The following is a 22,280-nucleotide window of genomic DNA, read 5'->3' on the forward strand; positions in this document are numbered from 1 at the left end:
GTCAGAGAAAGATATCATATGTTTTCACTCACATGTGGAAGTTGAGAAACTGAACAGAAGACCATGGGGGAAGGGAAGGGAAAAAAAAAAAAAAATATATATATATATATATATAGTTACAAACAGAGAGGGAGGCAAACTACAAAAGACTTTTAAATACAGAGAACAAACTGAGGGCTGATGGGGAACGGGGAGCAGGGAAAATGAGTGATGGGCATTGAGGAGGGCACTTGTTGGGATAAGCAATGGGTGTTGTATGGAAGCAATGAATCATGGGAATCTAACCCCAAAACCAAGAGCACGCTGGATACACTGTATGTTAGCTAACTTGACAATAAATTGTATTTTTAAAAATTAAGGAAAAAAAAAACAACGAACAAACAAACCAACAAACTCTTCTTTCCATATCTATCTAGGTTAGAATATTAAGCCTGCTAATCACATGGTATTAATTCAAATGAATCTCAAACTTATTGAAACATTAGATCACGTAACAAGAATATTCAAGTGGAAAAGTAGGATCAACACTTTAAAAAGAAGGAAAATAATATATAATGTATACTATAATTATTAATATATGTGTAGTGTCACATAATATGTAATATAATATAGATTTGTTTGGGACGGGATGACCAGCACGGAGGCATGCATTTCTGTTTGAGAGCCTGCTGAAAAGGCTATCTTTTCCATGGTTCATAGCTTCTCCCCTTCTTTTTTTTATTTATTTGTTTTGAGGGGGGAGGGGCAGAGAAAGAGGGAGAGAGAGAGAGAGAGAGCGAGCATCCCAAGCAGGCTCCACACTGTCAGCACAGAGCCCGATTCAGAGCTCGAACTCCTAAACTGTGAGCTCATGACCTGGGCTGAAACCAAGAGTCGGACGCTTAACTGACTGAGCCATCCAGGCGCGCCCTGCTTCTCCCCTTCTTTTAGCATAGGATCCGTTGGCTTTCTAGAACTTCAAGAAGATGCTTTTTTCTTTTTCATCTCCCGTGGTGTTGGCGTCTATAGTGGATGGGAAGTGGATGGAAATGATACAGAGGCAGTTTAGCTGACACAGAAATTGGGGGGGAACTGGGCCAGTCAAGGGGAAGATGCCTTGCTGTGAGCTGATACTTCACCATCCAATAGGAGCTAGCTAGGGCAAGCGGACTGAGAAGGCTTGGTTGTCAGGCTAAGGGATGGTGATATAGATCCAGGAGGTGATGGGTGAAGTCATTAAGGATCGAGATCTCAGAAGAGTGTGGAGAGAAATGGAAGGCCATGGCCAAGCATGGGGTGACATTCCTGGTTAAGGAGACAAAGAAGAAGTGACACAAAGAAGAAAAGAGCCCTGGAAATAAAAGCAAACAGAGTGCAGTTGCAGTGAAGGTGAAATCAGACAGTTTCGAGAAATGCCAATACTGTTGAGCACAACAAAAGTCGACAAGAATGTGGAGTCTTTGAAAAGGAAGTAGGAGAGAGATGCCGACTTATTTAGAATGCCTCACCACCACCGCCACCAACACCAGCCAGTCTTCAGAGTCCCAACTCCAAGGGCAGAGTAATGACTTAAGGGAAACCATGCACGTCCCTCCCTTCACAATTTGTTGATGATGAGCCTGTGTTATACGCTTAACACAGGATCTAATCTAGAAGCACTGGTCTCTGCTTTCCCAACTCAAGGTAGCCCATAAATTTCAAAGTACTTTACTACAAACTAAGAAAGAGGGGAAAGAAAAGAATAAACAACGTAGTTTGGAGATCGAGCAAACAGAAAGCTAAATTCTCTTTATGAGAATGTCTCTTTATGAGAACAGTCTTTATGACTGTTTAACCCAGTCAACGATGAGTTGACCAATAATAAGAACTCATTTTGATCTTCCGCATAGAATTATAATCAGAAAACAGAACACCTGTCAGAAAGAATTTCTAAAGTTCCATTCAAACTGCAATAGCAGATAGGCTTGATCTTTGGTGCTAACATCAATCAACGGATGTCAGCATCGAGAAGACCTTTTGAGGTCACCGAAACTCAGCAGTAAAGAATGCCAGAAAAAAATTAGTGATGTCTGGCATGGGTCCCTAACTGCAACGCTCTTGCCAGATATTTGCTGTTTCTATACCTCTCTTTCCCCAAATCATACAAGGCTGTGGCCAATCTGTATCTTCCAGGGATATAACATCTTGGACATTTTTTTTCTAACCTACCTGTGACTTTGCACCTTTGCTGTCTTATCTTCAGCTTGTTTAGGTGGAGAACATCACCCTGAAAAAGAAAGCATTTGTATACCGCCAGGGACAGCAACCGGGAAAGGTCCTTCCCGATTAAAGTAATACGGTTCTCCTGTCTGGATAGCAGAACACGCTTTTCTATGTTTTGACACAGGAAATCAAGGGTAGTAAGCTGACCCCTCATCTTTCCCAGTGAATAAGCAGCAAGCTGATCTGTATGGCTTGACCGTTACAGAAACTGACAAATGTGTTTCCGAGGTGATAGCAAGTTCAAGTGAAAACTCAGTGAGCCTTGTCTTCCTTTATTCAGACCGAACTGCCCAACAGGCAATGGGCATTTTGTGATGGTCACTGTCCATTTAATGCCTTTATCACAGGTTTGTGCTACGTCCTATTCCTTGAAGCACTAAAGCATTATTAAAATTAATTTCACATTTCCTCTACTCAACATCATATTTTACTTCTTGCTATGGAAACAAAAGCATTCTTGCGCTTTTCTCTCAAACACGTTTTCCCCCCAAAACATGAACTAAATGCATCAGTGTTTAATTTTAGAGAAAAAACACAATAGCTTGATGTTCCCTTAATGCCTTGACAAGTAGGTCCCTGCCAGAATCACTGATTACTCAGTCATATGAACAAGCCCTGGGTCCACCCAGCAGCTGCATTCCAAGAAAACAGGCCCAGAGGCGCCTGCGGGGGGCTCAGTCAGTTGGGAGACCGACCTCAGCTGAGGGCATGATCTCAGGGTTCAGGAGTTCGAGCCCCTCATCCGGCTCTGTGCTGACAGAGCCTGGAGCCTGCTTCGGATTCTGTGTCTCCCTCTCTCTCTGCCCCTCCCCCACTCGTGCTGTCTCTCTCTCTCTCTCTCTCCCTCTCAAAAATAAACATAAAAAAAAACAAAAAAAAAAAAAAAGAAAAGAAAAGAAAACAGGCCTACTGAGAAGGGATGATATGTTTAAAGACCAAAGATGCTGGGCTAAATTAACAAAAGCTTCATGACATTCATTCAAAAAAATATTTATTAAGGACTATGCTGTGCTCGCACTGTTCTAGGCATTGAAAATACAGCTGTGAACAAAACAGCAGTTCCTGCTCCCAAGGAGCTTATATTTTAGCGGGAAGAGACGTCAGTGGAACATTTTCTCTTTTTATTAGGGTTCTTTTTTTAATATTTGAATTTTCTTCATATACTATCTCAAATTTCCACAAATTCAAAACTTGTTTGAATTAATATCACACTAGCAGGACTAACAATATTAAAATGCTGGTAAGAAGGTTAAGGTCAGATAATCATTCTTTAGTTAGAATTTCACAAAGTTTGGTCTTTTTTCTAATCTCGCTGGAGTTTCATGAAGAGTTTCGGGAGAGAAACACAGGGCATTCTACAGCATAAAATAGGTATTTACAGAGTGATAGAGGGAGCAAGTGAAATGGGAATCTGAGAGCAAACCCTTGTAGGCAGAGGAGACAGTAGGCGCAAAGGCCCTGTGGCTGGGGTGATAGATATATATTCAGGGCACAGCAAGGTGGCCGATCTGATGTGGCTGGAATAGAGTGAGCAAAAGGAGAGGGCTAAGAAAGGTCAGCACTCAGAGCCAGATTAAATGTGACCTTTTAGGCCATTGTAAAGATTTTGGAGTTTACTTTAAGATAGGAAGCCACTGAAGGACGTTTATCAGAGGAGAGACTGATTTGCTGAATCTCTTGAGCTGCTTTGTAGAAAACACGCATAGGGACAAAGGCCAAAACAGGAAGATTGGTTGGGAAGCGATTACAATGGTTCTGGCAGAAGTGATTGATGGTGGTCTAGATGAAGTAAAAGATCAGCGGAGAGCAAGCCGCTGGATATATTTTGAATATCACACTGGCAGAATTTGCAGACAGATTTGTTTGGGCGTGTAAGAGAACACAGGGAATCAAAGATGACTCCAAGATTTTTCGCAATCTTTGCAACTGGAAGATGTAACTGCCCTTTACTGCGTAGAGAAAGACAAGGAAAGAGTAGGTTGGCAGCTGGGGGGGCGGGTAGTGAAAAACTCCGGGGCTTACGTGTTTAGTTTGAGGCACGCTTTAGACAAAGGCATGTGTTGCAAGGGGTGTTGGGTACATAAGCCGAGATGAGGGTCGGGTTGCTGATGTGCATTTGGGAGCCACCAGAGTATCAAAGGAGTTGAAAGCTGCCAGATTGGAAATACAACAACATCACATGCCAGTAGAAAGTGCAATGGAAGGAGAAAACGGGGATCATTAGGATGGAGGGAGTAAATGTCGGGACAGAGTCCCTGTGCAGGTGGAGACCTTTGGAACAGACGCTCACCCAGAAGAAGGAGACGCCAGGCGGGTGGGCCAAGACCTCGGGTAGAAACAGCAGGTGGAGGTCTCTGATTAACCTTCCTGTTTCTAGTGAAGTAAGAAGTGAATTAATCAGCTTGTGATTAGATTAGAAGGAGGACGGTACTGCATGTTCGCAGAACAGGGAGCTCGGAGAGGGAGAAGTGCACTCAGAAGGCATAGGAGGTGGGTCAGGCCGCCCCGGGGCCCGCTTGAGCTTTGTGCGTGCAGACACCTGATTAGTGATGGGCCACAGAGTGTCAGGTAAGGAGGCAGACGCCCCCCTGAGGAGGTGAGCAAGTAGGAAGGTTTGGTGGGGATACTTTGGAGGTGCGGGTGCTGAAGGATGGCTCCAGTCGGAGTAGAGAAGGGAGTGAGAATGACAGAAGGTGGCGGTTAGAGGATGAGATGCTGAAAATCGACGATGGCTTCTTTGGTAGTAGTCACACAAAGATTCTGGTAATCGCAAAGTCTAAGGCGAAGGCGGGATAAATCATTTGAGGTGAGAGGGTCAAGGCCAATATGGAACAGATTATCTCTGTCAATGATTTCTGGCTGTGCTCTCAAATCTACTAAACTTTTTTTTTTTTTTGAAAAACTATATATCCTCTCAAACATATAACTTGACCTCTAAGCTTGTGTGAATGCAACAAATAAAAATTCCAGCGTGTAATCTATACTGGCACTTTAAAATAAAATCATTACGTCGCTCAGATACATTCAATGGAATATACATACCGCACATTTTTACTGCACAGAGTTGAACGTTCTTTTTCTCTCGAAATTATATGTCCATTCCACTTTCCCCACAAAATAGTATCCTAATGATGCATTTTTACTCTTTTCTTTTTAAGCTTATTTTTTTATTTTGAGAGAGAGTGTGTGAGCAGGAGAGGGGCAAATAGGTAGAGAGAATCCCAAGCAGGCTTCTCCACGCTGTCAGCACAGAACGCAACTCAGGGTTTGATCCCACGAACCATGAGACCATGACCTGAGCCAAAATCAAGAGTCAGATGCTTAACCAACCAACCCAGGCGCCCGGATGCATTCTTATTCTTAACAATTGTTTGATTATCACAATGAGATACCACCTTACACCTGTTAGGATGGCTAACATTAACAACTCAGGCAGCCACAGATGTTGGCCAGGATGTGGAGAAAGAGGACCTCTTTTGCATTGCTGGTGGGAATGCAAGCTGGTGCAGCCACTCCGGAAAACAGTATGGAGGTTCCTCAAAAAACGAAAAATAGAACTACCCTACGACCCAGCAATTGCACTGCTAGGCATTTATCCAAGGGATACAGGTGTGATGTTTCGAAGGGACACATGCACCCCCATGTTTATAGCAGCACTATCGACAATAGCCAAAGTATGAAAGAGCCCAAATGTCCGTCGATGGATGAATGAAGAAGATGTGGCATATATACACAATGGAGTATTACTCAGTAATCAAAAAGAATGAAATCTTGCCATTTGCAACTACGTGGATGGAACTGGAGGGTATTACGCTAAGTGAAATTAGTCAGAGAAAGACAAAAATCATGACTTCACTCATATGAGGACTTTAAGAGACAAAACAGATGAACATAAGGGAAGGGAAACAAAAATAATATAAAAACAGGGAGGGGGACAAAACAGAAGAGACTCATAAATATGGAGAACAAACTGAGGGTTGCTGGAGGGCTTGTGGGGGGGGGAGGGGCTAAATGGGTAAGGGGCATTAAGGAATCTACTCCTGAAATCATTGCTCCACTATATGTTAACTAATTTGGATGTAAATTTTAAAAAATAAAGTTAAAAAAAAAGAATTGTTTGGTTACCGTATCATACTTCTTTGCAACAAATATCTGCCTCTTTCTTCTCAATTGTTAGTATTACAATTACTAGTTCACAATTGATTAAAACATTATAAAATTGATAATTCATTAAAAATAAGTAAAACTGTATTAAACACGACAAAGAGTGAGTTTTATGGTGCTTTAAGAAAAGGTTTTCCTCCCTCCTCCCTCCCCTCCCTCCTTCCTTCCTTCTTTCTTTCCTTCCTTCTTTTGTAAAATGAGCATGATTGTGAAAAGGCAGAAAGGAAGTTTTCCCTTTGCCTATCACCCTCACTTGGACTTGACACATCATTCTCTTCTGAATAAACAACCTATTCTCAAAAGAGCGTTACCAAACACATTTCTAGAGACTAACAGAGAGTCTGTTGCTTCTCAGGATATAGAGGCCGGCATACCAAATACTGCTTTAGCTTAATCTCTTGGTTCCAGGAATAATTTACTTATCTGATTCTTCATGGCTCTTGATATTCCTAAAGACCCCAACTAATAACAAGGTGAAACGAACAAAAAGATTTCCTGCTCTCTCAACTGAACTGTGCTAGAAATGATAAATTTGGAACTCTGCCAATCACTGTCTGGCGTTGTAAGTCTTGGGCAATTGGCTACCCCTTTTCTCCAAAGGCCCTGTGCCTCATACACAATTCAGGTTTCAGTTCTGTCTACAGAAGGTATTTCTCTACCCTTTCGCAGAAATTTTTGACCATGACAATGATTAAGCAATTCCGCCTTTTCAGTAATTGCATTTTACAGAAGTAAATTATATGACTTTGAAACAACAAGATCTCCAAGGACAACAGTTGGCCTGATCTTTATAGGTTCTAGAGCCAAAGGAATGTCACGACACTAAATCCTAATCAATGTCAGAGCCCACTGGGAACAGAAAATTGTTCCCCAACAGTCAGTTCTCATATCGTTGACTCATATGGTAATAATAAAACAGGGCTTGAATTCACATCTTCATTATTGCTCGCTCTCTGTAGTCCATGCTTCTCCCAGAAATGAGTGCAAGATTAAAAGTGGCCTCTTCTAGAATTTCTCTGATCAAATAGGAAGGTTACAGCCCCTTTTACCTAAGAAATCAAGGCCAATGTTACCAATCGGGAAACTGAGCACAATACTTTCAAAGTTGAGCTGATAGGCTACATAACCCAATGATATTTGACAGACAATTCTTCCTTGAACCATATTGTTATTTGTTGTATCAGATTCACTTGGGAAGGTTTGACACACTTCCTCCGCCAGCTTGAGTAGGACTGCCTAGCAACCAGAAAGAAGGTGCAAGCCCTTGTCCCTTTAAACAGTGGTGGGAATGCTACCAAAACTACTGAATTTTCTTTCATAGCATAGTATTTGCATCTCTGTCCCCCCAGAAGCGTGGCTTTCAGTGGGATCATAATGAGTGAAACAAAGATTCGGGTTATCTGGTAAAAACAAACAAACAAAAAGCAGCAAGAAACAAACAAAAAAACTCCCAGCAAATCATCTACCTTAACCCTGCATGCAAAATAATATCCTTAGCTACTATTTATCAACTCACTGAGTTAATCATTGGTTATTTAAGCAGACACTACAAACTCACACATAAAGTACTTCTTTACAACGCTTTACCAACATCCTGAACTCACTCTTGTTAGCTTGAAAGGGTCAAAGTCTTGTTTTCAGATGTTTCAAAGGACATGAAAGTCATATGAAAAGGTTTTTAATCTCTCAATGCCAGATAATTAAGCATTTGATCTGCACTGGAAAGAGAAATATAATTTCAGGTGGATTTTGGTAAAGTCTTAAACAGAAAAAATAATTTACATCCTTCTAACTAGCCATTGAAGGTTTATTTTCCACTGTACAGTTAGAAAAGTGCGAGACGGTCACTTTTACTAAATTACACCTTACATTTAGACAGAATTATTCCAAAGTAACATTAAACTGATGCAGGCGGAGAAAATTTTCAGTGCGATACCCAAGCATCATAAATTCAAGGCCAAAGCTACTGGAAATGTTTTGCAGTCAAAACTGAGGAACTTTTCAGGCACTAATTTGCTACAGTTTATAAATGGCTTTTCTTAATCCGAGAATTGTTTTCTTTTTCAAGTTGGTGAGAAATGTAAGTTTATGACCAAAAAACCAAATGCACTCCAAAGATGTTGGGGGACATTTTCTGACATTTGAGGGATTTACCATGCCTCAGGGGGGCACAAAAATGCAATCAAAGTCTGTCTTGAAGGCTTGGAATTGCTATATGTTACCATTTTACAACCTCGGTAAGTATAACAGCAGATTCTTAGCACCCAAATCCTTACCTCCCACTGAGGACATGATTCCGTATTACTAGTCTAAAACCTGAATCTTTGGAGCGAAAACTAGCCGGTTGGTCTAACACCTTTGTTTCTATGTGGGAAGTTTCAAAGATTAAGGCACTATACAAATAAATTAAGGACTCCGGTCACAGTTATCCGATTTTGCTGCTCAAAGCAAGAATATAGCAAAACACTGTTATCTGAACACAGTCAAAAACGGGGGGGGGGAATCCACCTACCTAAAAAAACCAAAACCACACATCAAAGCTCAAGCACGAAATTCTCTCTTAGAATGTATTTATTTTTCAGCTAGACACAAATTTCCCCAAATGCTTTTCCAGCGCTGGGCAGGCAGTTTTAGAAGCAAGAAAGAACCAATCGCGTTAAAAGCAGCCACGTTTATTTTAAAAACTCATCCGAGGCAAGTAGAGAGGTAACAGCCCTCCAGACTGGGCCAAGATGAAAGGAAATCCCCGGATATGCACACGGTGCTGAGTCAAAGGACGAAGGCATCAAATCTTGCCAAAAAGGATGGAAGGATGTATTTAAGGGGGCAGGACAATTTTTATCTAATACAATTAAAAGGTGAAAGACGACTTTGCATGTGGGGGCACAGCTACCCACCACACCAAAACACACAAATACCAGAAATCTGAGTCCTGCAGTGTTAGGACATTTTGCTGTTATCTAATTCATAAGGAAATTGGAATTTTTCTTTTTTTTTTTACAACGAAGATCGCCAAGCCGAGCAAGTGGGTGACTGAGGAAGTTATCTGGAAAATTCCAAAGATTTTTTTTTTCTTTTTTTTTTTTTTAAGGCTGGACTACCAGGCCCAAAACTATAGACGAGGCTGCCTAGGACCGCTCTCTCTGCTCCCAGCCTGGTATTCGAGGAGCTGAAGATTTTTTTTATCCTGAGCTTAAAAACACCAACAAGTCCGGAAACTTAGTGGAGTCAGGATAATGTCAGTTACCCTCATAGCAATGGTGGTGGTGCTGGCCAATACCTTAGGGGTTTTACAGAAACCTTTACTACAACGCACAGTCAGTCCATCTGCACGTAGTAGACGGGTGCCTCGAAGACACGTTAGCATTGCCGACAAAGTGCGGCAGTTAACCTTTGCTGTTGCTTAAAGTGTTTCCGGGAGCAGGATGGTGACGTAGTGCTCAATATTCTTTTTCTTTTTTTTTTCTTTTAAGGGAGAGAGAAACAGAGTGCAAGCAGGGGAGGGGGCAGAGAGAGAGGGAGACCCAGAATCCAAAGCAGGCTCCAGGCTCCTAGCTGTCAGCACAGAGCCCGAAGCGGGGCTTGAACTCATGAACCATGAGATCATGACCTGAACCGAAGTTGGACGCTCAGCCAACTGAGCCACTCAGGCGCCCCTCGATATTCTCTTCAAATCCTTTTGGTTACATCATGCAGAAGAGACTTGACTCGGTGTTTATTTGTCTCTTTTACCCTTACCCAATATTATTTACTAATCACACGTCTAAAAAGGGAGAGCAGATTTGGGGCTCTGTTTTCACAATGATACTACCTAGCTGGAATTTAATAACACGACTTTGTTTTCATTATATTTTAAGGTAATCCAATCAAAGTGATACTTTGACAATTTTCCACTTACCAAAGTGACAGGCTTTCTTTTACACATAAACTGACATCCAAAAGTGAGTCATTTTAAAGAAAAGTCTTGAATAAGTAAATTCCTATAAATATAAAATTAGAATGGGATGTGGACGTGGAAAAACCCATCAAGATCATGTTATTGTCCGAAGTTTAGAAAACCCTGTTGTAAAGTCTAGCTACCACATACATGAACTAAACACTGTTTGTTTTACAAATTCCACGATTAGTAAGTTTGTGACCAGAAGAACTCTTTCCTTTCAATTGTAAGGTATGTGATTAATAATAACCACGTTTTTAGCATAACCTTACCTTAAATCGCTCATTTTATGGCTGAACAAACTGCAGAGCCCAGAGAAGCCCACATCTCTGGAGTCCTCGATCAGGGTACTGACCTCGCATGTAGAACAGGACAGGGACCTTTGGTCTCTCTACTTGATGTATACAGTTTAGGCAACAGGGTGAGTGAATTCCAAGGTAACTTACACTTTACTTAAAACAGATTTTCAGGGGCGCCTGCGTGGCTCAGTGGGTTGAGCATCCGACTCCTGGTTTTCGTCTCAGGTCATGACCTCTCCATTGTGGGATGGAGTCGTGCAATCGGGTGGGTTTTAAGATTCTCTCTCTCCCTCTTCCCCTCTCCCCTGCTCGCGCGCTCTTTCTGCCTCTAAAAAAAAAATTAAAACATAAAAGTATACATCAAACTATAAGCACTTGATTCAGGAAGGGCTGAAGAGCTGTCTGGCTTATTTCTACCCTCACTGCTCCTTGAAGACAGCCCCTTCTCCAGGTCGGGTGGGGGTAATGAGGACAGAGCCCTCCGAGGAAGCCACCTACTGGGCGTATAAAAAGGAGAGGAGGGCTGCAATTTTTCCAGCTCGCTGTAGGGATATTTTGAAATTTTGCTATTTTGTCCGTCTCTTTTGTCATGCTTGCATCCAGGCAACAAGAATGAGTTATCAGCTCATCTGAAGCTGTGACCCGAGGCTCCAGCTGACCCCCGGATCGGACCAGCCTTCCCCGGCCACTCTCCCACTGTCCCCAGCGATCGTTCGCACACACCTCTCGGGACTCCTGCAGACTTCCCATGTCCCTTCCCGGTGTCAGCCCTTCACGGGGAAAGCGGGAGCTGTTAGAAGAGAACGAGCTCTTTTCTCAATACCAAATCTAGCGAGCTGCCTGCATTCACACCTGTTCACTCGCAGAACCTGAGTACCACCAGGTTACACGGATTTCTGTCGTCTCGATCACTTTTATTCCCCGAGGCCTAAAAACAGTGCCTTGTAAGTAACAGATCAGCAAATACAGATCTTAACAAGTGAGTTGAAAAACCACCTTCCTTTTTGACACATTAACTGGAGCTGTCCCTGTGCCTGTTTGAGATGAACCCGTCACGAGTCTCAGTTCTCGCTCACTCCTTGTTGCCTGCCTGTTCAGATGTGACTGTTGCAATAACCTGCTTCTCCTGACAGCATGCATCCGTCCCCTTCTAATGGAATATTCCAATATGGTCACGCTGTATTGTCTCCTTAGGAGTTACAATCCTCCCTTAGCTCGCTCACCTCAGCTACAATCATGCTTCCCTTCGCACCAAAACTTGAGGCGCCTGGGTAGCTCAGTCGGTTAAGCTTCCCACTCTTGATTTCGGCTCAGGTCACAATCGCACGTAATGAGACGGAGCCCTGTGCGGGTGTGCGGGGCTATGTGCTGACAGCGCGGGCCCGCCTGGGATTCTCTTGCTCCCTCTCCGCCCCTCCCACCGCCACAGGGCCCACCCCTCCCTCTTCTGGATCCACCCAGTTGTTCCACAAAATGTAGGTTCGCCCCCGCCCCCCCCCGCCAGCAGCATCAGCCCCACTGAGGAGCTTGTCAGAAATGTAGCATCTCAGGCCCCCATACCAGACCTACTGAATCCAAGTCTGCATTTTGACAAAAACAGGTGACTCGTGCACATTAAAATTTGAGAGGCGGGGCGCCTGGGTGGCTCAGTTGGTTGAGCCTCCGACTTTGGCTCAGGTCATGATCTCGCAGTCCGTGGGTTCAAGCCCCGCATCGGGCTCTGTGCTGGCAGCTCAGAGCCTGGAGCCTGTTTCAGATTCTGTGTCTCCCTCTCTCTCTGACCCTCCCCTGTTCATGCTCTGTCTCTCCCTGTCTCAAAAATAAATAAACGTTAAAAAATAAATTAATTAATTAATTAATAAAAAAAAAAAATTGAGAGGCACTCGAGGTGCCTCCGCGGCTCGGTGGGTTAAGCATCCTGACTCTTGATTTTAGGTCAGGTCATGATCTCAAGGTCTTGAGACCGAGTCCCAGGTTGGGATTCACACTGAGCGTGGAGCCTGCTTGGGATTCTCCCTCACCCTCTCTAAATAAATAAATAAATAAATAAATAAATAAACAAACAAACAAACATTAAAAAAAATTTGAGAGGCAATCATGTGTTTACAAGTGATTTTAGTCACATGGCTTTAAACTCTACTCACAGGCTAATTTCCACATGTTTAGCTCCCGGCCCCTCCCTCAACCCCACGTTGGATCCCACAAGAAGTCTATCAGGAATCTCACACCCAAATGCAAACAGAAATCTTGATCTTTCCCCACAACCCCAAAACCCGAGTCACCCTTGTCATCTCTTTGCTTTCCAATCACTGGGCCAAAATCCTTGAAGTTTTGCTAATATCCATTTGAAGCTAAAAAGCAACTATAGGAATCCTGTGAATTAAAAAAATAAAAAAATCTCGAAGACCTAAGCAGAGTCCTACCGTAAGCCATCAATATTTCTTGTGCAAAGGCTTCTGAGTCTCCTGAGACTCCCTATTTTCACTAAGGCTCCCCAGATTTTGAGTGCAGCAGGATCATCGTGATCGTCAAAAAACTCTTCAATATAAACCTTTCCCCAATTTCCTACCATGGCTTTCGAGAGTCAGCAGTTTCTAGTCCCTTCCACACTGTGTCAAGTGTTCTAGCTAAACTGATGAGCTTGTTTTTACCCCTCTCTCCCTTAAACCTCTGCCTGCCTCCCTTATTTCCCCCTCTGGCCTAAGCTCCAAGATCACTTCCTTCGAGACCTTCTTTAATCACCACAATTAAGACTCACCTCTCTTTCCATCCGTTTTCTGTTCTTCTGCTTTACTCCCCTCTAAACCGTTCCCTACCATTACATATATCTGACCATCAGAATGTCTGGTGTGTGAGCAAGGATTGTCTTCGAAACCGCCACTGCTTAGAACAGCACACAAGCAGCACTCGAGTGTGGCGTCTTCAAGTGTTGGTAGACTGTTGGGTGCGAGGGACAACCTCTTGCACGTGTTTCAGAACTTAGATGTGCTTCAGAGTCCCATAAGTCTGAATGTAGAGAAGACACCCAGTTTCGAACAGGTTCAAATTTTCATAATATGGCAGTGGTTCTAAAACTTTTCTGTATGTTAGAATCACCTGGGGATTAAAAAAAAAATTCTAATGTTTCAGCCACATTCCAAATGAATGAGATCACAATTGTTGGGTGTGGGAGAGAGATATCTGTATTTCTTGAAACTCTTGAAGTAACTCTAATATGAGACAAGTTTAGGAACCCCTGGTTTATAGCATGAGTTAATAACCACGATAAGAGATAGTATATGAAACCTAGAATACTTAAAAAAGAAATCCCAGTCAAAATATTATGCAAACTTAAGACTTCTATTTCCTGTGTGGTATGGTACAGAAAACAAACAAAAAAATTCATAAGAATAAGACTGTTTCAAACATTAGGTCTTGAAGAGAGCACATTTTACAGGATTTTCCATGTCTGTTTTCCTAGCAAGCCTAATCCAAATTTGGGGCCTCTGTTATGAAGTTTACTTTGTTTTCCCCATAAGCTAAGGGAAATTTAACGTATGAAAAAGCGGTGACTTCCATATAGTGACATCTGAAAGCTTTTGGAGACTTTGTACATACTGATATTTTTAATGGTGTCAGGTAAACAGCTCTATCTTGGTAATAAGGATGTCATCACTAAGACAAAATGCTGTATTTTCAAGAGAGAAAAGAATGTCTTTACAACTCAACTATGTTACAACAAATAAATTCTTCATCATGCTGTCTAATACTTCTCGCTCAAGAAGTAATATAACCAACTAGTTCCAGTCATCAAGCAAAATATCCTTAGGACAGAAGTTAATCAAATATTGTGCATTTACCTATCTCAAAGATCACCTTTAAAGTATCTTCATATCTCAGGATGAGGGACAAAATTAACAAAAGAGAAAAACAAGTCATTTGATTATTAAAATCCTTACCATAGTGCAAAAACTATAGATTTCAAAAGAACCTTGGAGATACTGAAGCCAACCTTGTATTTTGTATTACAGATGTGTAGCCGGACACCCAGATGAGAGGAAATAACATGCCTAAAAGTCACACAGGAGAGTTAGAAGAAGAAAAAACAATTTTTTTTTTTTTGTTCCAAACAAGCAGACAGAATTTTTCACGCTAATCAAAAAGAATCGAGATCATCAGATTAGGAAGAAATGAGGAATAAAAAGTTACGTTACACACAGATTTAAAGGACTGGTCAATCATCTGCCTCCTCCCCCAGACCAAACAATTCTCCGAATATATGTTCATATATATCCATCAATATGCTTACTCTTAAAGTACCAGGATCTTGGAAAATTCAATTTACAAATACATTATTAATTGCATTGTTATAATGAAATTAGTTCATTAAACATGAAAACATCAAACAGCACCAGTACCAGAAAGTGAAAGTGAATACACTATTACTTAAAATAATATATAATCACTGATTGGGACAGAAATCAACTATAGCCACTAGCAAAACTATTGAAACTCCTGTTTGACATAAAGGCAATATTTAAAGACTAGTATATGCCCTTGTCCCCACTGATAGGCCCGTGGCTAGGCAACTCAGCAGTGGGTCACGTGGAAAATGTTTTTAAAGAAGATGCTTTTCCTAAATTGCTCAACCTTGAACCATGATACTACAGAACCCCAAATCTTCCAATATAAGCCAATGGCACCATTTTTGGTATCCTAACTATGCTTGCCTGTCCCAATTAAAACAAAACAAAACACAACTCCCTTATTAAGCACTAGATTAAATGTATCTATGATGCAGCAGGAAGGCATTTACAAATGGGCTACTGACAGTGTATCAAAATGCTACTAAGGAAAATACAGCAGCAAATACTCTAATAAGAGCACATTATTCCACATGGAATCCCAAATTATTCTTATCTCTAGCTCCTTAAATTCATGGAAGCCTAGAGATGAACAAGTGTATGTATAAATGGGGCTAGGGAGAAAGAAGCTTTAAATGTAGTGTTCATACCTTAAATTACCCAAGATGATCTGAATGCTTACAGAGAACTCCAACTTCGTCTAAATTTTTAAAGCACAGAGAACTAAAATACTAGCAAAACTTTGGTGTTTACCTCAGAAACAGCATTGTAGTTTTCAATGAAAATGAAATAGGCCTGGTTTGTGAAGTTCTAATGCTCACACCCCCCTCTCCCTATTCCCTGCTCCTTTCGTCAGGCGATCTAAAGACTACCTGGTTTAAAATATTTGGTAATTCAGTGCAGAAAATTAAGGTCACAGACAAAGTACAACAACGTTTAATACACCGTTAATACTAATGATTAAAAATTATTGCATAGTCTTATGCATTTACCCTAAAACATTTTCTGAAAGTAAATTCTGAAAGAATTATATAAAAGACAAATAACCTTTTAAAATGTGGATGGCATTTACTACCTCGATCTTCTATCCTTTTTTGCCTTCTCAGTACTTTTGTCCATTGTTTTCTCATTATCTCCCCTGCACTTTGGGCAATACCATTTCCCCTTTGGTTTATAGGTGAGTGAGACACATGAAAAGTGAAACCATTCAATTGGACACTGTTCATTGTCACATCCGATCATTTCCCCATAAGACACTTGGTTACATAAACAGTACGTAGGTTCATTGGGATCTATTGCAAACTCAACAGGCGAAGCTTCCCTCTCCTGCTTGGCCTTGGAGCGCTTCTTTTTCTTGGCTGACTTGGATTTCTTTTCTTTAGGTGGCTGATCATCACAGTCTTCAATCCCATTCGTCATGTGGCATAAATCACGGCTTTCACTGGTTCTCTGTCTGCGGGGTCTTCTGGAAGATCTTTCTGGTTGGCTGGAATCCATCTTTGCCTTCTCCGAGGCGCGCTCACCTTCAGCAGGATCCTGAAAGCACTGTGAATGCAGCTCCATCTGCCTTGCCCGATTTTCCACCAATTCGAGCATCTGCGTGACAATCTGAATTTTTTCATCTCCCAATTCCTGACTATTGATTAATGCTCTCTGGAGATGCTGCTGTAGGCGTTTTTTCTGGTTTGAATCATCTTCTTTCTTGTATTTTTCATAGACATCATCAATTTCCTTTAATGTTTCTAAAAACAGAAGAGAAAAGCCAGAACATTATTGTGCATTAGCACATGTGATATTTTTCAAGTTAGTTATGGTTCACAGAATTGGTAAAGTTGAATGAACTCAAATCATAAAACCAGTCTCCTCTATGGTATGTATACACTAAAAAAATTATTTCCCCTAGAAAAACCAGACGTTATCCAATATGAAAGTATATTTAGAAATAAACTAATAAGGGGTGCCTGGGTGGCTCAGTCGGTTAAGCGTCCAACTTTGGCTCAGGCTGTAATCTCCTGGGTTCGAGCCCCATGTCAGGCTCTGTGCTGACAGCTCAGTCTGGAGCCTGTTTCAGATTCTGGGTCTTCCTCTCTCTCTGCCCCTCTCCAGCTCATACTCTGTCTTTCTCTTTCTCAAAAATAGAAATAAAACATTAAAAATTTTTTTTAAAGAAATAAACTAATAAGAAGAATATAAAGCTTTCTTTTTTTTCTTTTTTCTTATTTATTTATGTGTTTATTTTTTACAAAGCTTTCTAATACTCAGTAATTTATATTAACAAAGATTAAGAGGGGGTGCCTGGCTGGCTCAGTTGGTAAAGATGTGACTCCTGATCTCAGGCTTATGAGTCCAAGCCCCACATTGGGCACTGAACTTACTTAAAGAGAAAAAAAAAAAAAAAAAAGGATAAGAGATGTATGCACTAATACATACATGGGCAAGAACACTGTATGCCACTTTATAGCCCACCTAGTGAAGTCACCTACACTTCACGTGAACCTCAAAACACTCACTGTAATGAAATTTACATGCCAGACTTCAACTGTAAAACTTAGGTTCTAAAACTGGGTACAGACTACTGTCCAACCGTGTTTACAGGATTTACAGCTCAATCAATGACTTGCTACATGACTCCAGAGAGACATTACACCTTTACTTGCGTATCATATCCCTGCACACTCAAACAAAGCAGACGCGAGTCACTCTCCCCCCCCCCCATATTAGTTTTAATGGCTCTCTTATTTTACCATAGGGGAGATTCTGAAAACCAAGCTATTTACAAAGTGGGGTTAGGTTCCCATTCTGGCATCAACTGACGAAGCTACTAATACAATTACAGTAAAGTCAGCACCGGATCACTCTGCTTTTGTAGATAACTCAGCAGTTGGTTCTAAGCTTTTTGAACTGCTGATTTTGGTATTGTATAGCATGTGGGACACATTTAAATCAATTAAAAATGTCTGAGTCACTAGAAGGCATACAAAAATCTGAAAATAGAGTTCCAGATGTCACCAAAAATTTACGTAAGATTAAATTTCTATTCTATTCTATTGTTCTATTTCTTGTCCCTCTGAGATACAATGCTGAGTTCTGTCTTACTAAAGGGAGAGAAACAAAAATTAACTCTAAGTGATCACACCACATGGCATATCACTGTTTTACATCCTAATATTATTACCAGCACATGGCATACCATCATTTTGCCTTCCAATATTATTACTTTAACAAGAACAGAAATTCTAGACGAGTAAAATGCATACATTAGGCTGTCTCCGAGAAATGTTAACACAAAGCAGGCATTCAACACAACTCTTATGAATTAACTCCTCCCTAGAAATTAGAAGTACTCACATGTGCTGGACAACTGCTTAACCCGGGATACGTGACAAAATGCCACCGCACATTTGAGGGTACTCGTACCTGCACAGCATATTTTAAAACAAAGTTCACATCTAGCCCATTTGCCTGGCTGGGTGACTTTCTTAAGAACGTAATTTTTCTCCAGGAAAAATAAGGACATTACATATTTTCCCCGCAGACAAAATTTGAGGATTAAAAAATAAAGGTAAACCTTATTTTAAATATTCTGTACCTAACCATCAGGATTTGAGGCTAATTATATCATACCATACAAGCACACTGATATGATACTATGCATGAGAAAAATTCACATTTCTAAGACATCTTAATTACGTAGTGAAAGAAGAAAGGAAACTAACACTTACTAGGGCCCTTGTATGTGATAAAGATTTTCTCATTTAATCCCCACAGCGACCTTATGTGGACGCTATCACTTCCATATGTGAAGAAAATGAAGTTCAAGAGGTAACAACCCCAGACTTTGAACTCTGCCACATACGTATGTCTGGCTCTGCCCTTGAAGCATTTGCTACTAAGCTGCACGGAAAGCACTTGAAATTAAGTATTAATTTTTTCTTCAATGATTATTTGCCCAAGACATTAGGAACAAGAATATTGTAACAAAAATTGAGGTTCTCTAATAACCAGGTCCTATAATAAATACTTCAATTGTGAAATTGTTTTCTTCATTTCTCTATTTTTAAAGTCTTTAAGGTTACTTTTAAGATTCTCCAGTAATTTCTGAAGGTGTCTCAAATAGGAGAGAAATTTTTTTGACTTCTCGTATAATTCATATCACTAAATACTGCCGTAAGTTTTACATCCAAAAACAGAAAATGCCTAAGGACTAGCAAAGAAACAAAAAGCATATGAAATCTGAACCAAGAACACAGAAGTATATAAAGCTAATGAACATAAACCTGTGGAAGCAGAGCTTGGTAAGCACAGGCACAGACTGAAAACCAGATACTTGTCTTACCTTAATCTTGAAGCTGACCACAATCTTAAGAGAGCTGAAAATGTTTATAATCTCTCAATCTTTTAAAGCCTAATACTGTTTCTCATGTTACCAGAGCTACTTAGCACAATTCTAGATGGTCAACATGGCAGATTTCCCTGTAACCAATTTTCCCTCCCCAATTAAAATGAAAATAGCTGAACTCTTGTGAAGGCAAATATGTCTGTGAAGAAATGCAAAAACATGCAAGCTTTACAAACTTCAGTTACTATCTGAAAAACTAAAAATGTTCAATATACAATTCTTAAATTTTTTTTTCAACGTTTTTTAATTTTTTTTTTTTGGGGGGGGGGGGACAGAGAGAGACAGAGCATGAACGGGGGAGGGGCAGAGAGAGAGGGAGACACAGAATCGGAAACAGGCTCCAGGCTCCGCCGAGCCATCAGCCCAGAGCCTGACGCGGGGCTCGAACTCAGGGACCGCGAGATCGTGACCTGGCTGAAGTCGGACGCTTAACCGACTGCGCCACCCAGGCGCCCCAATACACAATTCTTAAGCACATATGTATCATTCTCAGGCTATACTTCATGTATGTGCTCCATTGTCTGTAGAAAATACCTTTAGAGTGCTTGAAAAAAGCTTGTATACAACGTTAATAGTTTAAAAACAAGGCTGTGTACATGGAGGAGCCAGGCTACTTCCCCACCTAATTAAGTGAACAAGTGACTTAAACTCCTTGAAAATTTTAACTCCTTAGTAAAATAAATGTTTACTTCAGAGAATTATGAAATAATGTTCTGGATCGGACACAGCAATGACACCCAGTAAGTAATCACTATTTAATTCTCTTTCCCCCTAACAGAGATCAGTCCTATCATCAGCCCTATCGTATGGATTCAGAAGGCAGAAATAAGTTAATAGATTCAAAAACACAGAGGCACTTAAATATTCTAATATGCTACAGGTCAGAAAATGTCACCCCAGAAGTGGGTTCCTTTGAGACTAAATCATAAGATTAGTGGAGGGCCTAGAAAAACAAAGAATGGGGTCCAAAAGTTATCTTTTTGAAGTCCGTATGGCTGTTCCCACATTATGTCCAAGGTCTGTTCCTTGATCAGGGTTAGAAAACGCGAAACGGCTCCCCATCTAAACTTCTCCCCTCCTAGTAGCAGGCCAAAGTCAACCAACAGTGGATGATAAATGATACTCTCTGCAGGAAAGGCTGATTCCCTATCTTAGTTTTCTGACCACAAAGGGTGGCTTTTGCCTCATTACTCAAACTTGGCGAAGGAGGGACCCATGGGTTAAAGGACGCCAGGCGGTTGCCTTGTCAACCACCCACTTCCACCTGGGGCCCGGAAGTGACGCAAGGCCCGGAACCTACGCGGTGCTAGGGCCAGCGATGGTCCTAGTTAGCTGAATGTTTCCTCGTCCTGATTGAGTGGTTGAGAAAGAGTCGAAAAACCACGACAAATATGTCCCAAACCCCAACATCGACTGCGCTAGGGACGAATTAACGTCCTGCAACGTTCCGACACCTCCCAACCAGCCAACTCCGCCCAAACCTTCCGGGCACCAGCCATCTTCGAGGCGGGCGGGAGCGCGCCCGTCCGCGCCCCTCCCATGCCCTACGTCACGCCCTCAGGCCCCGCCCCCAGGGACGGAGGCCCTCCCCGCCACACACACACCCCTCTTCCTTTCCCCGCGAGGACCCCTCCCCTTTTAACCATTTGGCTGAAGGCTCAGAGGAAAAGGCTGCGGCCCGGAACTTTCCCTGGGGCGGGAGAAGGGAACGAACTCAATTCCCGAGCCGGGAGCCGGAGAGCGGAGGGAGGGACCTCCCCGAGTCCGCCTTCGCGGCCCTCTCCCGCCCCCTCCCCCCCCCCCGCACGTTCCAATGCATCTGCTCTCGGGGTGGGGGTCGGAGGAGACGGGGAAAGCCAGGCCCGGGAGACCAGCGGGTGTCCGGCTGCGGCCGGCCGCTCACTCCCTACAGCCCCCCGCCCGGCTGCACGCTCCCTCGCCGGGGCAGGAGGGTCTGCGGCACCGGGCAGGCAAGCGCCGGAACAAATGCTGCTTAAAATGGCTGATTCCTTTCCACACCAGCTGCAGCCGCTGGGTCTGCAGCGGGGGCTGACGAGCGGCCCCCACCCCCACCCGTGATACCCCACAGAGGTCCTCGCCGACCGCAGCGGGGGAAGGGAGGGCCCCGAACGCGGTCTCCAGTCCCTCTCCCCCGTCCCACACACCAGACCCCCTCTGTGCACTCGGGGAGACTGTCACAGGAGAAATGGAAAGTGGCACTTCCCCGGGCAGCCTCCGAGCGACAGTGCCCGGAGGCCAGCGAATCCGACTGAGGGGAGGACCCGCACACGCAGCTCCGCGGCCCCCTACCTTGATATTTGTTGTCCAGCTCCCGAAGCACAGACACGTTCCTCTGCATGTCGTGGGGCAGCGACTCCACACACTCGAGGTAGTCCTGCACGTAGCAGGTGAGGAGCCGGCTCCGCTCCCCGGTCAGGAGAGCGGCCGACGAGTATAGTTGCTGCTGCTGCTGCCCTAACATCCTGCCGCCGCTGCTGCTCCTCGCCGCCGCCGCCGCCGCCGCCTCCGCATCCAGCAGCCACACATGCAACAGCCACGGCCGCCGCGGCTCCTCTGCTCGGCAGCCCGGCGCCGCGGGGACACCGGCCGCCGCTCAAGAGGGCACAGCCGAGTCCCCCGATCTCCACTCCCCCCAAAAGAAGCCCTCACTCCCCGCCCCCGCGGTAACAAGCCCAGGGGCGGGGCGAGATCAGAGCTCCCTCCTTTTTCCCCTCCCTCCCAAAGACTAGAGCAGCGGGGATCCCCCCAGCGGAGCTGGCGCCGGGGTCCCGGGCGTTGACACTTCCTGTCCCCCCGGGAGTCCCCAGATGCTACCAATGCCGTCTCGTAGCACGGATCCCCATGACAAGCCCCTCGCTGCCCCCTCTTCTCCCAAT

General features: G+C 43.0%; 1 protein-coding gene across 1 annotated transcript; it reads right to left on the reverse strand.

Moving 5' to 3' along the window:
• Positions 1-13,961: 13,961 nt before the first annotated feature.
• On the reverse strand, positions 13,962-22,262 carry ING2 (inhibitor of growth family member 2). The gene is made up of 2 exons (XM_060652883.3): positions 21,694-22,262; positions 13,962-16,726 (listed from the first exon to the last, which is right to left on the reverse strand). Exons 1-2 carry the CDS (start codon positions 21,863-21,865, stop codon positions 16,056-16,058), a joined length of 843 nt encoding a protein of 280 aa, XP_060508866.1. The 5' UTR covers positions 21,866-22,262; the 3' UTR covers positions 13,962-16,055.
• Between the last annotated feature and the right edge of the window lie 18 nt (positions 22,263-22,280).

This window comes from Panthera onca, chromosome B1, assembly GCF_046562875.1.
Source record: "Panthera onca isolate mPanOnc1 chromosome B1, mPanOnc1 haplotype 2, whole genome shotgun sequence".
NCBI lineage: Eukaryota > Metazoa > Chordata > Mammalia > Carnivora > Felidae > Panthera > Panthera onca.

Excerpts from the sequence above, each read along its gene's own strand:
- ING2 (XM_060652883.3), bottom strand. The coding sequence starts at position 21,865 with ATGTTAGGGCAGCAGCAGCAGCAACTATACTCGTCGGCCGCTCTCCTG. Across the intron at positions 16,727-21,693 it reads GCTGGACAACAAATATCAAG|AAACATTAAAGGAAATTGAT; the intron begins GTAGGGGGCCGC and ends TTCTGTTTTTAG.